At 37.3% G+C, this 18,213-nt stretch overlaps 1 protein-coding gene across 2 annotated transcripts in view; it reads right to left on the bottom strand.

The window, feature by feature from the left end:
• Nup205 (nucleoporin 205) overlaps positions 1 to 18,213 on the bottom strand; it is a 70,463-nt gene that overhangs the window by 25,286 nt on the left and 26,964 nt on the right. For both annotated transcript variants that reach the window (XM_063250547.1, XM_063250548.1), the window contains exons 16-26: positions 16,885 to 16,984; positions 16,329 to 16,466; positions 14,860 to 15,049; positions 13,895 to 14,015; positions 8,849 to 8,930; positions 8,174 to 8,338; positions 7,347 to 7,471; positions 3,196 to 3,310; positions 2,027 to 2,176; positions 1,219 to 1,290; positions 647 to 804 (exon numbers count right to left, since the gene is read on the bottom strand). In XM_063250547.1, the coding sequence (XP_063106617.1) occupies positions 647 to 804; positions 1,219 to 1,290; positions 2,027 to 2,176; positions 3,196 to 3,310; positions 7,347 to 7,471; positions 8,174 to 8,338; positions 8,849 to 8,930; positions 13,895 to 14,015; positions 14,860 to 15,049; positions 16,329 to 16,466; positions 16,885 to 16,984 (1,416 nt within the window). The remainder of the gene's footprint in view (positions 1 to 646; positions 805 to 1,218; positions 1,291 to 2,026; positions 2,177 to 3,195; positions 3,311 to 7,346; positions 7,472 to 8,173; positions 8,339 to 8,848; positions 8,931 to 13,894; positions 14,016 to 14,859; positions 15,050 to 16,328; positions 16,467 to 16,884; positions 16,985 to 18,213) is intronic.

The following is an 18,213-nucleotide window of genomic DNA, read 5'->3' as shown; positions in this document are numbered from 1 at the left end:
ACTGCCCTGAAGGGAAAAGTTTCAGTATCTTTTTATATAGTAATATAACAATGGTGTGGTCAAACTTCTATATAAAGTACTAAGTATCCACATTCCAAAGAGTGGTACCAAAGAGCCTCGCTCACAGGTAGTGCCTAGGATGTATTCTTCCTTCCAGTAAGGCCATTACCTTTTACTTGATCAAGAATTAAGTAGTTAAAAGCACTCCATATTCTAGCTGGGTGTGATAACTATTAACGGAAGGTGATAAGGAACCTTTTAAAGAAGTTAGTATGGACTATTAAGCTTTAATTTCTGGCGATTTGACAGCAATCTCAATCTAAAAGTTAGTAACCAGGGAACCAAGGATATAACTCAGTGGCACAGCGCCTGCCTGGGAAGTGCAAGGTCCTGAGTTTGATTCCTGATACCATAAAAAAAAAAACTAACCAAAATTTCTATCTGGGAACAACAACAAAAAACACATTTTTTTTCCTGGTGGTTCAAAATATGAACTACTTGATAAAGTAGGTATTTTAAAAGCAATCCTCGGGGCTGGGAATTTAGCTCAGTGGCATAAGCACCTGCCTTGCAAGCAGGCAGCCATGAATTCAATCCCCAGTACCAAGAAAAAGACAAAAAAAAAAAAAAAAAAAGCAGTCCTCACCTTGACATTGCAGACTGTCTGTCCTCGTAAATTCTTATGTTCACAGTTTGCAATAACTTGCTCAATCTGGTTCCGATCAAAAAAATCCAATTGTAAAGGCTCAGGGATCTCTTGACTAAAGTCAATCGAGTCAAGAATACTTAGAATTTTTCGCCGTACTAAAAATAGTAAGAAGCAAACCATTTATATACAGGGCATTGAAGACCAATTTTCTTTATTTATTTATTTACTTTTTTATTTACAGGAAAAAAAGGTAAAACAGAAAAAGGGTAGAAATAATACAGAATTTTAAAAAAAACAGCAGAACAAATTTTCATACTCAAAGATTCAAAGATTGCACTGTGTTCAGAAACTGATGCTCATACCGCAACGGAAACCTGATTTTATTTCTAATATATCCACTTACAAAATATTTCCCTTCCATTTTATAATTCTAGTTGTTAAAAAGTTTTTGCACAACAATCCTTTACTCATCTTTCCTGCATCAGTTTTGCAGAAAGGGCATGGTAATCTCTTTAAGTATTAAGCAACTGAAAATGTCTATGAACTTTTGCAATAAACAAACTTTTTACCTTTTGTGCTAGTGTCAACATGAAGGAACCCAGAGACAGACCTGTTTTCATCTTCCATTCCTCCTTCCCCATCTAGTGGAGCAGAAATAATAATAGACTGAGAACTAAAGAACACACTCAAAGCTACAGTTTATCTGAAAATTAAAACAATGTATTTTATTTCTAGGTCAAAGAGCTCTTTGCAAATGCACAGCTAATATGCAAAGATTAATGAAAACTCATTACAGCATTTATCTAATTCTTTCCATCTTCATGGAAACCATTTAAAATTTTAAAAAGGACAGAAATTTCAAAATTGGCAAGACAGGAGCTAGGGATGTGGCTCAGTGCCAGGGTTCTTGCCTCACACTCACAAGGCCCTAGGCTCAGTCTCAGCACCACAAAACTGGTGAGACCCAATCACACAAAATAGAGGCTACAAAAAACACTTTGATTTGCATAATGCATATTGAAATAGCTTGTGTCATGTTGGTTCAGCATGACAAGTTCCACTAAGTAGTTTGTATAACATATTCTTAAAACAAAAAAATAATAATCATGGGATGATTTTTAAATTTTAAGGAAAAATGTTTCAAAGATGAGAAGAATTGACCTGGTCTCCAACCACATTCTCAGCATAAGATTCAGATTTGTAGGGAGCTGGGGATTTAGCTCAGCGGCATAAGTGCCTGCCTTGCAAACAGGCAGTCGTGAGTTCGATCCCTGACACCAATAAAAAGGAGAAAGACAAAAAAACAAAAAGATTCAGATTTGTACTTGAACTAACAAAGACCAGTCCCAGCACTGTGCAGACAACGTCCGTGTTCACCTGAGTATGGTCTCACTGGCATGTCATCCAGAAGAAGGTGGAGGAGTTTCTGGGTATGTGACCGCTGACGATTTAGAGAAGTCACTCTGAGTTCTATAGAGGCAGTTTTCATAAGCCATGACATCTGATTTAGCATAGAGATTTCATATTCTGGAATTTAAACATATAAATGTCATTCAGAATTTAAACATATGAAAGTAACATTTAGAACACATCTAAATTCCAAAATTCATCAGATACTTTCTCATGTGACAATCAATAATTTATAAAACTTGGCAACATTATAAGTTGCCATTCTGTAAAATTACAAAAGAAAAAAGATACAAAGCAGAAAATAAGCTAGTCTGTGTCCATAAAAGATCAGCTAAGGCAAAATGATGAACAAAAGAATCAATTTTTATTATAAAGATAACACTATAAAAATCCTGAGTATTCCATAATTTGACATTAATATATATTAATCTTATTTTTAAAAGGTTTCAAATACATAACTCATTAGAAACGATCATAAAGTTGATTGAGTTCACAAAATATACTTACAAGAAATTACATCCATGCTACATAATTCTTTGTTGTTGTTTTTTTGGTGCCGGGGATCAAACACAACCTCGAGTTTGCCAAGCAGGCACTTAGACGCTGCTAAGCTAAACTCCCAGCCCTACGCTACATAATTTTCTGCTATCTCTTTTATCTTTTTTCTTTTGATTTTTAAAGATAGGTTACTGGTATACAGCCCAAAATGGCTGCAAATTTGTCAGCTTCCTGCCTAAGTCTCCCAAGCGCTGGGATTACAAGCATGTGTGACCATGCCTTGCAATGGTATCTCTTTAAGAGAATTAAAGATATTTCATTTAACATATACTGAGTCGTAGGAATGACTTATACAATATTTTTTAAATCCAGTATTATTCTTGTATTTGAAGTCAAAATGCAGACACCCTAAAAAATACTGTGTAAAATGACCTTCAGGCTATGTGTTTATTTATGTTATATATACATAAATAAATTTCATGTTTAGACTTAGATCTCATTCCTAAGATAATATATCTCATTATGTACGTGTAAATATTCCAAAATCAGAAAACTCAAAATTGGAAACATTTCTGGTATCAAGTATTTCAGAAAAAGCAACATTCAATTCGTAATAATAAAGGAAAATAATGTCGTACCTTTGTTAGAGAAAGGCAAATGCTGCAACTGAGAAAATAAGAAATCCTGGCTGGTTCTTAAGTACCTCATAGTAGGGCCAGAAGTATCAGAGCATGCACACAGCTGATATATAACCTAATGCAGTAAACAGAAGATTGCAAAAGGGAAAGGGAGAAAAGGAATTGAAATGTGAATGTTAATGTACCAACTCCCTATGAAGAATATAATCATTATGTGCCGCAAACATGTACCAGTAGTAATAAAATTTTTTTAAAGAAGAAATTTCTATATCAGCTTTTTGTGCTATTCTTAAGATAACCAAACATAACTTAGAGCTACTATACAGAAAAGTTAGATGCATCAACAACTCAAGAAAAACAGGTAAACATATGTATAAAATTTCAGCTCAGATGACAAACAGCCCTTAGCATCCTCCATTCAATAAAATACACTGACATACAACTAAAGTGATGACATAAGAATAACTTTGGTATCTCTAATACATTTATTAGTCCATGTACACGCAGTTAATTAACAAGCTTTATGTCTCAGTCATTATTAGTAGGAAAGTACTTGGCAGTGACTTCTGAGACCGGTTATTTCATCTCAGTCTTAGATAACAAACTTATCACAATTGAAGCCACTGCAGAAACTACAAAGATCTACAGAATCAATCATGTAACAAATATTTATTATAATAAAAAGTTAACAGAAAACAACAGATTTGGAAAAAAAACTTTTGTATCAAACAAAAAATGCCATATATACATGTATCTCCATATACGAATACCATAAATGGTCTAAATAAAAACTTTTATGTAAGTAAAAGTATCCATCTTTCAAAGAAAAGTATGCATCTTTCTTCTGCAATACACTTAAACTAGGCGTCAGGGCATCATCTATAGACCCACTACTCAGGAAGCTGAGGCAAAAAGACTGCTTGAGCCTAGGAGCTTCGTGCTAGCTTGCACAAGAAAGAGAGACTTCAGTTCTTACAAAATTAAAAACAGGCTGGAGGATAAGCATGATAGTATAACACTTGCTTAGCATGCATGAGACTCTAGGTTTGATGTTCAGCACCATAAAAAATTTTAAATAAAAAACAATAAGGTAGTAATATGGCAGGTATCATAATACACTTGTAAATCAGCAAGATTTCTAGTTGTAAATGCAAATCTCAGTATTTGGCTAAGTAGCAGTGGCAACTTTCATTCATGAGTGATTCACTTTATATATATTTACTTATTTAATGCTTTCTATGTAGTAGGCTTTTAAGGCCCCTCTATTGGAACCCTTGACACAAAATGTGACTGATATAGTTATCTGTGAGTTAAAATTTGTAGTGTCATAAAACTGTTAATATCTTTTGACCCAACATAATCCATGCTCTTTATTTAGATACTCCATACATGTGAATTTGCTTGCGTTAAAACTTACTTGTGACCTCTTAAATCACACTTTGAGTACTTCTGCAATCATTCATGTGGACAGGCAAAGCAGTGAAAACTTGTGGCCCTCCAATGCACATGCAATTAATACAGCACTGTGCTTTCTTACTCCAGGTCTCAGCTGCAAACAAGGATTTTGGGATGGTTTTTTGAGTACATTTTCCTGATTTTTGTGTTTTTTATTTGTGATTTTGCTGTCTGAAACAGCCTCAGGAAGCTGTGAAGTGGTGTATAGTGTTCCTGAGCACAAGAAGGATGCAATGTGCCTTTCAGAGAAAACATGTATGCTAACATAATTTTACACAGGGTTATGTAAAATTTTACATAATTTTACACTGAGTTACAATGTTGTTATTAGCACTGATCACAATGTTAATGAATCAACCCTATATACAAAAGGTATGTCTTAAACAGAAATACACATGAAACAATATTATGGAGCCATCAGTTGATAAGTTTGCAGGAATTGAATCTTATATTTGCTCTTGGAGGAACAGTACATGATTTGTCAATTAAGTGTTCACAACAACTTTATCAAACATACTTGAGTGAAGACTATATTCATGTCTGAAAACATAATCTTAAAAAAAGATAAAATGACAAAAGGCAACAAAAGATGTTCACTACAGCAGAGCAATAAACTAGAAACCATCTAAAATCATTTACATTGAGGCAGCACTGGAAGTTTATACAGAGGAGATAAAAATACAGACTCGTAGTATACAGTATGCAGCTCAGTAAGTGCAAGGAAAAGACAAAAGGGAACACAAGAAGACATTAAATAGCTCTGCTGCAGATGCACAGTTGTCTTCATGGAGCTGAGATACTGTTTTCGTATTCTAAAAAAAAAGGCCAATACTGAACTTCTCAAAACAAAACACAAATCAGTTAAGAGTGTAATATGCCAAGTTAACAAAACACAAAGAAGAAATACTGTTAGATAGGTTCAAAAAGCACAGTCTCTTCATCCAGAAAACATTCTATTACAGAACAATGAAGATATCAAGAAGTCTCAAATTATTTCCCTTCGGTACAATCAGATTTTCTTAAACTAACATACTCTTCTCTATTTTTTGCTTTGATTTTGGTCTTTGTATATAGTTCAGGCTGGCCTTCCTTAAACTCACAGCAACCCTTGTGCCTCAGCCTCCTGATTGCTGGGATTAGAGATGTGTGCTACCACACCCACCTAACAAGTTCTAGAAGTTTGTTTCTGAAGTCAAATAAGATATAAACCTACAGGTAACTGAAATAGTTCTCATTAAAAATGGAAAGTGTTTCTTATAAAAATACACATTCTAACTTAAGTTGAAAATGGGGCCTGAGACTCTACACTATTATTGATTTCCAAGAGGAGATGCTAATGATGTTGATTTCAGGTCTTAATGCGAGTAGCAGCATCACAGAGCATACGTTAAAAGCTGGTAGACTGCCGATGTAATATTGTGTTTGGACAGCACAATGTACCAAAATTAGAAAAAATTTCACAAAAATTTAGATTTCTACCTTTCTTAAAACTTAATAAAGAAAATCTGGCAAAACATTCTGGAATGGTAAAAAGGAATTGGAGGTGAGGAGTAAGGCACATGCTCTCTAGGCAGCCAGCTCTCCCTCTCCCTTCCTTGTTGACTCCAACCTGGCTTCATTCACTTATTCCATCTGCTTTAACTGGATGAGTAAGCTTACCAATTACTTCGGCTTATATGTCAAATTCTGTAGCACTGAGTTAAAATGTCTGTGTTTGCTCCCCTAGGAAGGAAGAAGTGACTCATAGGAGTCCTAGTTGTAGTGTCTACAGTGAAAAGATGTGGACAAATAAGAGGACTTAAAAAAATGAGGAGGCATTTAAAATTGGAGAGTAACAAAGGAATGTCTGATGCCACTTTGAGGCTGATGATGACACTGTTAAAACGGCAACGTGTACTTAGCTTAAGAAAGCAGTCCCGTCTTAGGACATCTGTTTCTTTTTTTTTTTGTCCTTTTATCGGTACCGGGGATCGAACTCACGACTGCCTGCTTTCAAGGCAGGCGCTTATGCCGCTGACCTAAATCCCCAGCCCTGGACATCTGGTTCTTAAAACATACAGGGAGTAAAGAAGATCTGAACATACGTCAGTGCTCAGTATAACTTCAGCTTTACATTCACCTGACTTCCCACCATCATACCCAGAACCCCACAGTGGACGTGGTCCTGAAACTGCTTTCATTTACATTCTCTGTAAGTCTCACAATAGCCTATTCCTCAGATTGCAAGGTCAGATTCAGGGAGGTATGCACAGTACACTAAAGGTGACTACAGCTGTCACAAGGCAGAGATAGGACCCAAAGATACACAAGACCTGCTCTCGCTGCCATGAAAAACTACTATAAAAATATCTGGAAAGTTCTTACTATTAAGAGTTATAAGGGGCTGGGAATTTAGCTCAGTGGCATAAGCACCTGCCTTGTAAGTGTGTGCTCATGAGTCGATCCCCGGTACTGATAAGAAAAAGGCAAAAAAAGAAAGTTATATATTATCTGGTAAAAATCCATAAAAAGAATCTAATTCTCCTCTGTGTTCAAGTGATTGGGAACTTTAAGTCTGTAAGATCTTGGGGTCTCTGCTTTGTGGATTTTAATCCGTAAGTGAAAGACGAGTCGCATATTCTACTCGTACATTGGGAGTGGACTGGAATGTGTGACCCAATTTCCTCTACCCAATGTGACATAGCACGTTCTCCTACCTGGTAACACAGCTCTGCCAACTGAGGAGACTCTCGCGCTGCCACTGGGCCCATTCTCCCTTCCGTCCCTTTCTCCAAGATGTTCAGGATAGCATGCAGGCATGTCCGAGGGCAACCTAGCACTCCTAGATCAAAGCCAAAAGGAATCCATCATTTCTGGTAGAATCTCTGTATTTAGAAACCTTAGACTGCCTTTACAAAAGCCAAGTTCTATAGCAGGTGACAGGCACCTCTAATCCCAGCTACCTGTTGGGCTGAGACAAGAGGACTGCAAGTTTGAGGCCACCTTGGGCAATTTAGTGATTCCATGTTTCAAAATACAATTTAGAAAGGGCTGGAGCCATCAGGCATAGTGACAAGCAAGCCATCCCAGCACTCAAGGAAGCTGAGGCAAAAAGATCACAAGTTTGAGCCCAGCCTGGGAAACTAAGCAATACCCTACATTGAAATTTAAAAATTGTTTCAAAAAGGGGTGGGGACGTAACTCAGTGTAAAAGCCCTGTGTTCAATCCCCAGTACCACCCAAAGGCGGTGGGAAAACAGAGAACTTGCCTCCCATGAGTGAAGACCTGGTTCAAACCCTGGTATCTCAAAATGAACAAAAAAAGCCAAGTTCTGTAAATAGACATTGTACTGAACCACTTTTTGAAATACTGATGTGAAAATGTGAAAAAGTTCTTCAAAGTTCTGTTTCTCCAGACTTAATCTAAGTCCTAAAGACTAACCCATACATTACTTTTCATGTTATGGGCCCAGAATTCAATAATGACAACTTAGATACTCATATATGAAAACAAATCCATACCCTTACATCTTATTGTCTATACCTGGATCCTGAAGGTTGGTGGTACTGACAGGTTTCTTCAATTCAAAGCCCAATAGGTAGAGAGCGAGGTTAGGTGGACTACGTTCCAGAGAGGTTATGAGAAGATTCAAAATGTGGATTCTTGTTTCATGACGAATTGCAGCTAATTTCTTTTCAAGGTCTGATCCTTAATGTGGAAACCACAAAACAAAATTACACAATACAAAATTAACGTATTAGTCAAAATTAAAAATGTAGAATGTATTCCAGATGAGTATATGGCATGTTTCTATAAATACTAGTACTGCAGGATCAGAGGTAAGAGGGTCCAAAGCTACAGCCTAGTTTCAAACACTAAAAACAGCATTGAAGATATAGCTCAATGTAAAGGCCCTGGCTTCAATATCTAGTCCTGGAAAGAGAGTATTCCAAGCCTCTCATATGTTTTCTTTATTCCAGTTTACTTCATTAGCCAGTATACTTGGTTAATCTCTTAAAAGAAAAACTCTAAAAGCTATACATTTATTTTTGCTTTCTTTATATTAAATATATGAATATATAAAGTAAATTATGCTGTTAATGAGGCATACCTGGCCAGGGATTTAGTTCAGCAGCATAAGCGCCTGCCTGGCAAGCACAAGGTCAAATATTCAATCCCTGGTACCAAAAAAAAAAAAAAAAAAAAAAAGAGATATACCCTCTTCTAGACGTACAAATTCTTCTGCATCTTCATTATCCAAACATTCTACAAAACCAGCCATCAGTTTCTGGCTCACGCTCTAAATGCAAATAAACAAAAAATTGATAAATTAATATAAAGCTTCTAAATACTAGAGAATCATAAATACAGTATACTTATATCATTTGTCTGTTTTAAAAAAGGGGGAAAGCTATTCCAAGTATTTAGGCTGTAGTTATATATATATTTTCAGGTTCTAGTTATATTTTTAATAAATAGGAAACTCAAAACCTTATGTTAGGTACCTATAGAAATGAACACACAAAAAAACTTAAAATTTTATTGCTTTAAAACTTACGTCCCTTAATTTTCTTCCCAAAGAATCAAATTAGTACTTTAAAAATAGTATTAAACTTGTTTCATAGTATCTTCCTTACATACTCAATGTTGAGACTGTAACTAAAATATAAAATTTTCATCTTCCTAGAAATATATTATCAAAACTTTTATATCACTTGGCTAATTCTTCCCTCAGAAACTAGTAGGATCCGCCAATTATGGTGGTCTATTTCTGGATAAGTCCAGCACTCCAGATGAGTAAAAGCGGGGGACGGTGTCACAAGTGCGAGTTGAAATACAGTCAGGGCAACTTAAAAAAACCCTGTCTGAAAACTGAAAAGTTAGAAAAGGGGGAAAAAAAAAAAAAAATCAAGCATGAAGGCAGGGGGATCACAAGTGCAAGGTGAAGGACATTCAGGGCAATTTAGAAAGACACTGTCTCGAGTCCGGGAGAACATGGCGGACAGATAACAGCAACTACCGGAGGCTCTCTGAAAGACTCGGCTCAGAAGCCAGGAATGGTGCGGACTAAGGAGACATAAGCAGGTGGAGATATGCTCTGCTGACTCAGGAACGAACTGGGCTGAGAGAAGCCAACTTGGAATGCAGTCCTGGTGCTAAAACAGGAACAGAAAAGCCTCGGTGTGGAGGCTGGACCCCGTGCCATTGTAAGCCCCGATTTGGGTTTCCCGCCGCGCGGCGGCTGGCTGCCTCTACAGCAGCTCGGCAAGGAAAGAGACGCGCAGAAGCTCTGAGAACGGCAATCTGCGAATGGCAGGGAGGCGTGCACTGACTTGTGGTGAGGTGAGTGAGAGAAGCTGACACTCTACCACAGTTTGACTCCAGCGGAGGACTTTCTGGGCCCGAGCAGTCCTGCGGGAGCAGGGTGCGGTGGCGATTCCAGCCACACATCCCCCTCTCGGGCGGGATTGGTGAAAAGTGCCTGGCCTGCGTGACGCTGCCGGCGGACCTGGTAGGCTGTCCCAACCCAGATCCCAGAGCCTGACGGTGGCCGGGAGGGGAGACGCGTAGGCTGCCTGGTCCGTAACTCCCTGGTGCGCAGCGGTGAGCGGGAACACCTAGCTGGTGCAATTCGATCAGGCTGTGGCTGACTGGGAGAGAAGCTGGGCCTCTTATATAAGCTTGCATATATAAGGAACAGAGAAGAAGAGGCAGAATGGGAAGAGGCAGCAACAAGAAAGGCTCCTCGGCCCCCAATTCTGAGAAACAGGCAATAGCAGACACCACACCAATACACATAAGGCACCATATAGAGAGCCTCATAGACCAATTCAGGAATGAAGTTATCAATGACCTGAAGCTAGAAGTATGCAGAATAGTTAGAGAAATGCTAAGTACCACCCAAGAAAAAACAGGTGGTGGAATGGAAGAACAGAAAAAAAGGGGAGAATTGTTGGATGGAGAAAACAGAGAAAGCATAGAATACGTGAAGCAGGTTCAAAGGGACTACCAAGATACTAAGAAGTCTATAGAAGACTGGCATAACAGCTTGAAAGAAACTAAGGACAGACTATCTGAACTGGAGGGCAGACTTGTAATATGGGAGAATGAAATGAAAAACTTCTTAAAAATAACAAAGAAACAAACAGCAATAATACAAAGACAAGAAGATGATAAGAGGATCCATAACTTAAGGATTAAGAACATAAAAGAAGAAGTAGGGACACAAACAAGTGAACTACAAAAGCTACTCACAGAAATAATCCAGGAGAATTTTCCTAATTTAGCAAAGGGTAAAGATACTCAGATGTATGAGGCATACAGGACCCCAGCTACCTACAACCCAAACAGAGCAACACCCAGGCATATAATAATAAAAATTCCAGAAATTCAATACAAGAACAGAATATTAAAAGCTGTAAGAGACAAGAAACAGACCACTTACAAGGGAACACCCATCAGAATTACAGCAGATTTCTCGGCACAAACCATCAAATCACGAAGAGCGTGGGGGGAAATAATTCAAGCATTGAAAGATAATAATCTCCAGCCAAGATTGAGATATCCTGCACAACTGTCCCTGGAAATTGATGGAAAAACAAGGTGCTTCCAGGATAAAGAGGAACTGGGGGAATTTGCAACCACCAATTCAACTCTACAGAGAGTATTGCAGGATATTCTAAAAAAAGAAAAATACAAAGAATCCAGAAATAATGGCAGAGAGGCCACAGCAAATGGAGCAGAGAACAAAATGAAGAAGACAAACTGACAGCTACTGACAGAAAAAGAGCTCAACAGAAATGAGGCAGAGAAGATTGGATGATAGGAACAGCTATTTTGGAGAAAATGACATCTTAATAGGTAATACTGATTTAGTATCATCTTGTTTTGAAGTCTCATCTAGCTTTTGTCCTTCTGTCTCCAATGGTCTAAATAGGCTGTATCTTATTGGATTTTATAATGTATGATAGTATAAGCAAAAACCTTTTAAAGACAAGGAGATTATACAGAAACCATTGTTCATTTTCTGTTAGTCGATTCTAAATACTCTGTAATGCTGTCATTCTCTTGAATGGTTTTACATTGTTTTGATATACTTAATGCTACAGTATACAAAGTTGTACTCAAGGATTTCAAAGAAAGAGACAATATGGTAACTACTTATAGGTTAGGATTATCTGGTGGTGAAACACTATTCTGCTTAAATGGTTATGTTTTGATCTGCGCTGTTTCGTTGTTATGCCCTCTTTTATCTCAATCTCCACTCCATTATTTACTTTTTTATCTTTATCCTTTTAATTAAAGAAAAAAAAATAGCAGGATATATTATAGTAACCCACTTTGACTTTTCACTACCTTGATTTAAAGCCCTGTATTACTCTCACCATCTGGTTTTTAACTGATGTTCCCCTATTCTGTTTTGCTGGATAGTATCAGGTTCGAAAGTTTAGGCATCAGCTGAGAAGATAATGAGATTCATTATGACGCCCATTCTTGTTGACTTTTATCTACTTTTGAAAACCTACAATGTCTCCAATGTTTTGGTTTTGTCGGTTTTATTCTTTACTGTTTTGTTCAATTGTATTATAACTAATGATGTAGGCAATTCTATTAGAGATAGCGGGAGGCATTATGGTAACCATTGTTGATCACCTTGTATTATGTTTTTACATTATCTATAATGTCCACCCTTTTGACTTGACCAATTCTGTTCTGTTATGTCACATTTGGTTTTACTCTCTTTCAAAAAAGTAATAAGAACCGTGGGAGCAATGAAACCCAAATGTGTAATAGTCATGGTACAAAAGACAGGAAAAGAAAGTGCTCCAAACTATATAACTGCATGTATATTTAAGTGTATAAGATAGAAAATGATATCACAGAGTTTTATTGAATCAATGAACAGAACTGTTTGCAGTATCATTGATGGAATGTCCACTTTACAAGCTTTAATTTTGTGACTTGAACAATTATTTCTAAGATGACAATATGTAATCCATTAACTAGTGATTTCCTACTGTTCATTTTTTTTCTGTAAATCTGTATAACTTGTACCCTTTCCCTGCTTTTTTTTTTTGTTTTCTCCTTAAATAAAATTTAAAAAAAAAGTTAAAAAAAAAAAATAAAATAAAAATAAAAAAAGAAAGACACTGTCTCAAAATTGAAAAATTAGAAAAGGGGAAAAAAAATCAAGCAAGATGTTAAGATTGGTAATATATACTAAAATAAGGGGCTAGAGATACAGCTCAGCAGCATAGCATCTTTCTGGCAAAAGCAAGGTCCTAAGTTTGATTACCAGTTCCAATGAAATGAATGAATGAATGAATGAATGATGTCAAGAAACCAAGAGTCTTCAAGATGCCCTGATTACCACATGGTATCATGAACCCCATTCCAAAGCCACTAATCAGACATTTGTACTTCCTATAAACAGTGGTTCTCAACTATAGTTATATCTCTTATAAATAGTGCTTCTCCGTGTAGGGAGTACCACCCAAAAGGAACCTAAAAAGATGTGGGGTCATTCTAAGGTGTGGCAACTAGAGGTTTTCCTAACACGTGACCCAGTGACCTAACAGGTGACCTAATAGGGGACCCAGTGATGTCAAAGGTCTTGCAGTATCAGGGACAATTATATACAAAATGAAGGTCAGTTCCACTCAACGTGTCACAGCCTCTGTTTTAAAACACTATGCAAAGGGATACAAAATCCTTTCACTAAAGAACCAATTTCTCACAGAGACACAGTGAGTAAATGTTTACAGAAGAGGAAACAAGGAACAGATTCTCCCACTGTAGCTAGTTAGTGATCAAAAATAGAACTATCATGAATAGTATTAAAAGAGAAACACTCTCTAGGGTGGTATCCCATGAGGTGACATAGATGTGCCACTCCAGGCTACCATGGAAGGAGATACAATGATGAGACACATCCATAATCGCAGAAGCCTGCAACGACTGACAGGTGGGGAGCAGAACATAAGCAAAATCTGCAGTCACAAACACAATCATTTTAAATGATTAGAGGAGCAGCCACACCAAAGGCTACACAGCCATTGTACTATGCATACTGTATATGTAGCATTACTGGAATAGCATCAGCTTCAAAAACAAATCGCAGCTAAACCATTAATATGTTTTTCTCATCTTTTATAAAAATATTTACTCTGAAAGAATTCTTCCAGAAACAACAATGTGATTCCTCCGTGGATATTGTCACCTGTGCCAGAATGTTCCAAAATCAACAGAAGCAGTATCTATTACCTGGTCATGTGTGAAATCACCAACTAATTTTATCTGAATGTTGGAGTTACATGAGATACAGCAGAGGATCTTGGCACTTTCAAAAGCCAGTTCTGGATTCGTATTCCCATGATACAGGTATCTTCAGAAAAAGAAAACATTGAGGAATAATGTGATCAGATATAGTTTCTTACTACTCCCCTGCCCATAGATACCCCTCTGCATTAATAGATAAATTAGAAAAAGTGCCTCTTGGGGTCGAGGGATTAGCTCAATGGCCTAAGTGCCCACCTCACAAGCACAAGGTAGTGAGTTCAATTCCCAGTACAAAAAAAAAAGGTGTCCCTTTCTAGATAGAAACAGTCACCTTTAGCCTGAATCACATCCCTCCAAAATTCGTATGTTGAAATCTTAGTTCCTAGTGACCTTATTTAGAAATAGTTTTTGTAATATGCAGCCAATATAATTATGATGAGGTCCTGAAAGAGGCCCTAACAGAACAGAACTGTGGGCTCATAACACATGCACAAGGACTTGTCACATTAAACTGAAGCAAGCTGTGAACACCAAACAGGCAGAAAGTTAGTATATATGGAGGAAGGGGAGGTGGGAAGAATGGACAGAGACAGGGAGGGAGGGAGGAAGGAAGGGAGAGCAGTAAAGGGACGGGGGAGGGGAAAGGGGAAGATGGGGAGAGTGAGGTATTTCCTTCCTACACACTATCCTTCAAGCACCCAGTTTCTCTAAAGGAGGAAACAAAAAATATTTGATCATTTTAGACTTACAAATTTTTAGGACACTGAGTAAATTAAATTAGCAAGATGAGACTGTTCAATTATTAAAACCAAAGGAGTCAGAGAAATCAAGATTCAAAGGGGGCTAAAAAATAAGTGGTATAATTGATATCCAACAAGATTTAGAGCACAAAACTAGACAGTCCAATTCAATTCATTACAGTATTTCCCTAATCTGAAAATGTCACTTACCTGGCAATGTTTACTACATTATCTGCCTTTTTAGTTCTGGGATTAATTCCCTGTAGCAGCTGCTCTAAGGGAGAAACTATGAGAGCCAACTGACTTTCTCTTAGAAGATCCATAAAGAGATTTTCCTTCTGCAGAGTAAGGTTGAGAAGTGCAAGGCAATGCTGTACTGCTTTCTCCAGGTGTTTCTTTCCTATAACCCAAAAATGAAGTTTGGAATGAAGTGAACCTTAGAAACGCATTGTCAATACTCAGGAAAGTAAGATACAAAAACAACTGATAGATTCAAAAGGGCCTACTTTTCAAACTTACTCAGGAACTTCACAAAACATATTACAGTGACACATAAATATGATACATGTATCATACTACAATGATATATACATGTTTATAGCAGCACAACTCATAGTAGCTAAATCTTGGAAGCAGCCTCTATGTCCATCAACAGATGAATGAAGAAAATGTGGTACTGACACAATGGTGCACTACTCTGCCATAAAGGATAAGTGTGAGTCATTTGTAGGAAAGTGAATGTGCCTTAAGACCTGCTATAGCCTGTATCTATCTACATGCGCCCCAAAGCCTCATTCAGTCATGGGTAAAGAAGGTGGGTAGATATAGCATGTATGATGGTGAGACTGTGAGTGACTGCTAAATTAATTTATGGATTGGTTTGGCATACTTCTGGGTAGGACTCTGGATGTCTCACTTTGGCTATAAGTGCTACCCACCCTAAGAGCAGGTACCCTGGATAGAATACAAGGGACAGAAAGAGGTTGCTGCTTGTGGCTTGCTGCATTCTGCCTGCCCTGCTTTGCCATGAACTGCTTCTCCTCTGCAATGCCCCACTGCCATGGCACTCTGCCATGAACTGAAACCTCTACAAACTGTGAGCTAAATAAACTTTCCCTCTTTTAACTCTGGGTGTCAGGTATTTTGGCTCAGCAACAAGAAGAGTAATTATGACCATAATGTTAAGTGAAATAAATCAAACACGTTAGTTTAAATAATATGTAGTTTCTCTCACATGAGACATCCAAAAGTATACACAATAAAAAGAGCAGAATACAAGATAGATAATAGGAAATAGGAAAGTAGATCTTTTGCAAATGTGAGGGGGACCAAGGGAAGAGATGAAAAACGAAACAAAACATCAAAAAAAAAGACATATCATGTACAAGTCCCAGCTCTGCACAGTGAATAATCATTATACGCTGCAAATATGGACCAATAAAATAATTTTAAAGACCTGCCAATGAGATGCAGTTAGGGTGAGAAGAGTCTTTCTTTCTGTTTTTTTCTGTTTTCTCTTTTCTGTTTCTGTTTTCACTTAAAATGCGTTATTTTAAATGACACGAAACACTACTATACAGAGAAGTTTACAGTGAAAAAGAAAACTTTAGAGATCACCCATTCCAAACTCAGTTTACAAAAGATAAAAAGAACAAAACTGAAGTCTTTGAGGAACATGCCAGGAAATGGGGCGTAGGTATCAAGCTGCTTCACTCCTTCTTCCAGCAGACTAAGTGCAAGTTCCAGCATCGGTGACTCATTTAGAAGATGATACATCAGACTGAAGCCTGGTGGTTTGTAGGCCATGATTTCTTCGCCTAAACAGAACATAATGGTAGTCCAGAAGATGGTATGTTAGTAAACTTCCACATGTCTAATTTCTATGACACATATATTTACAAATTAAATGGGCTCTAAAGAAAGGAAGGCAAGTTTCAATTTAGAGGTGGTGACCCCAGCTCCACAGAGTAGCAATTCTCATCTGCACACAGCAGTGAGTCACCTTTGAGGTGAGCTCACTGGAGAACCTTAATGCAATGCTCTCTTAATTTTCCATCAGTAAAATTTTATTTTATTTTAAACGAAGTGTTAAAATGATTAAAATAGTGAAATAAAGATTAAATTCTAATTTAACTTTTAAGTATAAATTTTACATAAAATGTACATACTTTATAAATTAAAAACAGCTTTGTAAATAGGTGACATCATATCTGAAAAGTTACAGAAATAAATTACCTTGTAGCTCCACAAACTGGTCTACAAAATCTTCAAGCTGAGGCTCATAATCTCTGAGTAGTTTATAAAACACCTCCAAAACAACCTCGGCAACTTCCCACTACAGAAAGAAATGAGTATTTCAGTAACAACGAAGAGTCCAAGGTAATAACATCACTACTACTTTTTCCTCCAGAAAATGAATAAAGTCCCTTGTCTCTTAACTTACACAAAGTAACAGAGAACACCTAAATCACACTGCTATAGGTTACTGAAGGATAATGTATTACTTTCCATAGAGTACTTTTTAAAGCATTACTTAAGAAACACTTCAGAGCTGGAGATTTAGCTCAGCGGTACAAGTGCCTGCCTGGCATATGCAAGGTCATGAGTTTGATTCCCAGTACCAAAAAAAAGGAAAAAGAAACATTTCTAAGTCAGACATGGTGGCACAAGCCTGTTATCCAAACACTCAGGAGACTGATGCAGGAAGATCACAAGTTTGAGACCACCCTGTTTTACATAATAATCTCAAGGTCAGCCATGGACTACTTGGCAAGAACCTGTCTCAAACAAACAAGAAACGTTTCTATAGAAGTCGCTTGAGTTCTTTAACAAATCTAAAGCATTTAGTACTTAGTCATATTCAGCTTATAATTAAATAATAGATTTCTTGAGTTAAGAATTTCAGCTGTAAAGGATCTGACAAATTACTTTGTCTAGTCCTTGTAATTTCATGAGTAAAATTCAGAGCAGTGACTGAATGCCCCAAGACCCACAACTTGGCTACAAAGAAGCTGGAAGTCAAGCTCAGGTGTCTGTCTAACTCTTAGAGCATGGTTTCATCCCATGCCAACAGTCACAGTGGTCAAGGATACAACCTGCCCCAAATAACCTCGTTACTACTTCCTTGATAGAAATGCATTTATAAAAGCTATGTACCAATATGGGGAAAACTTATGTCAAAGGACAAATGTATGATTACATATACAGTAAAATTAAATTCTGCCTTAAAAACCAATAAAATGATCATAGAATAAACTCTGGACCAGATTATAGCCAACAGAGGACAGGGCTTTTAGAAGACTTTCGAGGGCCAGGGATTTAGCTCAGTCGCATAAGTGCCTGTCTGGCACTGCCAGCAAGCACGTGGTAGTGAGTTCAATCTCCAGTACCAAAAAAAAAAAGAAAAAAAGACTTTAAAAGATAGCTAGAACAGACTAGATATTGAAAGAAGGAATGAAAATATCAAATTATAAGACAGAAAATGTGCACGCCTGTAATCTCAGCACTTAGAAGGCTGAGGCAGGAGGATCACAATGAGTTCAAGGCCAACCCAAAATTTATAGC

This window comes from Cavia porcellus, unplaced genomic scaffold, assembly GCF_034190915.1.
Source record: "Cavia porcellus strain 051 isolate PalLab524CR breed Dunkin Hartley unplaced genomic scaffold, mCavPor4.1 scaffold_6, whole genome shotgun sequence".
In the NCBI taxonomy this organism is placed as follows: domain Eukaryota; kingdom Metazoa; phylum Chordata; class Mammalia; order Rodentia; family Caviidae; genus Cavia; species Cavia porcellus.
This window is presented reverse-complemented; position numbering and strand designations above follow the sequence as displayed.